Consider the following 1,366-nt stretch of genomic DNA (forward strand, 5'->3'; position numbering starts at 1 on the left):
AGCCCCTGCCTGAGGCAGGATTGTTTTTGTCCACACCATCTCACAAGAACCACAACCGCTACACCTGACTGACTGCAACCCTGACACAGCATAGACCCGACACCCCAACCTGCTACAGGTCAAGCCAAGGACCCACGAGAGCCACCATCCTGCTTCTTCAAAATATTGAGCAGTCCTGGGCAGAGGCCTGCACCCATGCTACAGAGCAAGGCAAATCCCCCCACAGCCCAAACTAATCTCGCCACGCAGCAAAATCCCTCCTGACCCCAAACCTGGTGCTCGGTCCGACCCTGAGTGGAGCCCAGCACAAGCCCTACCTCGGCCAGCAGGATGCGGCGGAAGGCATTGGCAATGGCAGCATCAATGCCCACCAGATCGAACTCCAGCAGCCCCTCGTCCATGTGGGTCACGTCTACGTGGAAACCCTGCAGCCCGCCAGGGCGGGGGGAACGGGACACCGCGGGGTCAATAGGGTGCCCCGCTGCCATCCGCAGGAGCTCGGAAGGGCCGGGGATAGAACACCCGCTCCGCTCCGCCCCTTCTGCCCCCACCCCCCTGCTCACCTGGCGGAAAGTGACCGGGTCCCAAGCGTCGGTGTAGCCCGGGTAGCTGCCGGGGAAGTCCGTGGTGTGCACCTGCGAGGCGGGCAGAAGACACGCGTGGGTCACGGGGGGACACGCGTGAATCCGAGCCCCCTCCGGCCGTGGCCCCCGCACCTCTCCCCCCTCACGTGGCGGACGCCGAACTCGCCAAGCACCACGCGGCTCCGCATCTCCTCCACGCTGCCGGGCTCCGCCATCTTGCCCACGTGACGCAAGCACGCAACTCCTGCCCGTCACGTGACGCTAGGTGGGCGCGTTGTGTACAAGACCTCCCGGTGTTTGTGCCCTCCCTGCGCAGGCGCACTAAGAGTCTGATGTGCTGCTCCGCCATGCTGTGCGTGGCAGCTCCTAAGAGAGGACGGTTTTAGGTACTATTTCTATGGCACGTCTCTTGCCTTGATTCCAGAGCTGTTATGACTCACGGAGGACGTCTCCTTTGGCTGCCGGGTCTCAATTTGCGTTTCTCTTTTATTTGCTTGAGGTGTTTTGTTTTGTTTTACGCTTCCGCCACCACCACGATAGCACCTAAGGGGAACTCTCGCGAGAGGGAAGCCCAGCTTCCACGTCCCAGGCAGGGTGTGCGTCACATCCGCTGCCCGAGCTGTTTGGCTGCAGCTGTCGGGAGACCCCAGTAGCGCGGCGCGGCCAGGCGGCAGGATGTCGGGAGCCGGCGCCCCCCCAGCGGGGGGCGGCAGGGGCGGGGCGGCCGCGGACTGGGGCGGCTTCGAGGACACCATGCAGGTACCGCGGGGGGCGGGGCATCC

The 1,366-nt window shown here is 64.1% G+C and overlaps 2 protein-coding genes across 3 annotated transcripts in view; one reads left to right on the forward strand and one right to left on the reverse strand.

Annotated features, from left to right (window-relative positions):
- Positions 1-1,366, forward strand: part of YIPF3 (Yip1 domain family member 3) — a 25,592-nt gene that overhangs the window by 6,306 nt on the left and 17,920 nt on the right. The window lies entirely within an intron of this gene.
- LOC109304662 (DNA-directed RNA polymerases I and III subunit RPAC1-like) lies at positions 14-1,338 on the reverse strand. Of its 2 annotated transcripts, XM_019527386.1 has the most exons (4): positions 1,025-1,338; positions 731-950; positions 564-635; positions 14-425 (listed from the first exon to the last, which is right to left on the reverse strand). In XM_019527386.1, the coding sequence occupies exons 2-4, from the start codon at positions 797-799 to the stop codon at positions 120-122; spliced, it is 447 nt and encodes a 148-aa protein (XP_019382931.1). In that variant the 5' UTR covers positions 800-950; positions 1,025-1,338; the 3' UTR covers positions 14-119. The 2 variants fall into 2 exon arrangements, with proteins under 2 accessions (XP_019382931.1, XP_019382930.1); XM_019527385.1 differs by having other exon boundaries at positions 731-1,049.

Source organism: Gavialis gangeticus, unplaced genomic scaffold (genome assembly GCF_001723915.1).
Source record: "Gavialis gangeticus isolate Ggan-Ray unplaced genomic scaffold, GavGan_comp1, whole genome shotgun sequence".
NCBI classification, from domain to species: domain Eukaryota; kingdom Metazoa; phylum Chordata; order Crocodylia; family Gavialidae; genus Gavialis; species Gavialis gangeticus.

Bases quoted from the DNA above. Each gene is read 5' to 3' on its own strand.
- LOC109304662 (XM_019527386.1), bottom strand. From the start codon at position 799: ATGGCGGAGCCCGGCAGCGTGGAGGAGATGCGGAGCCGCGTGGTGCTT. The intron at 636-730 runs GTGAGGGGGGAG...CCCGCCTCGCAG, and splicing joins GCGAGTTCGGCGTCCGCCAC to GTGCACACCACGGACTTCCC. The intron at 426-563 runs GTGAGCAGGGGG...GGCGGGCTGCAG, and splicing joins ACCCGGTCACTTTCCGCCAG to GGTTTCCACGTAGACGTGAC.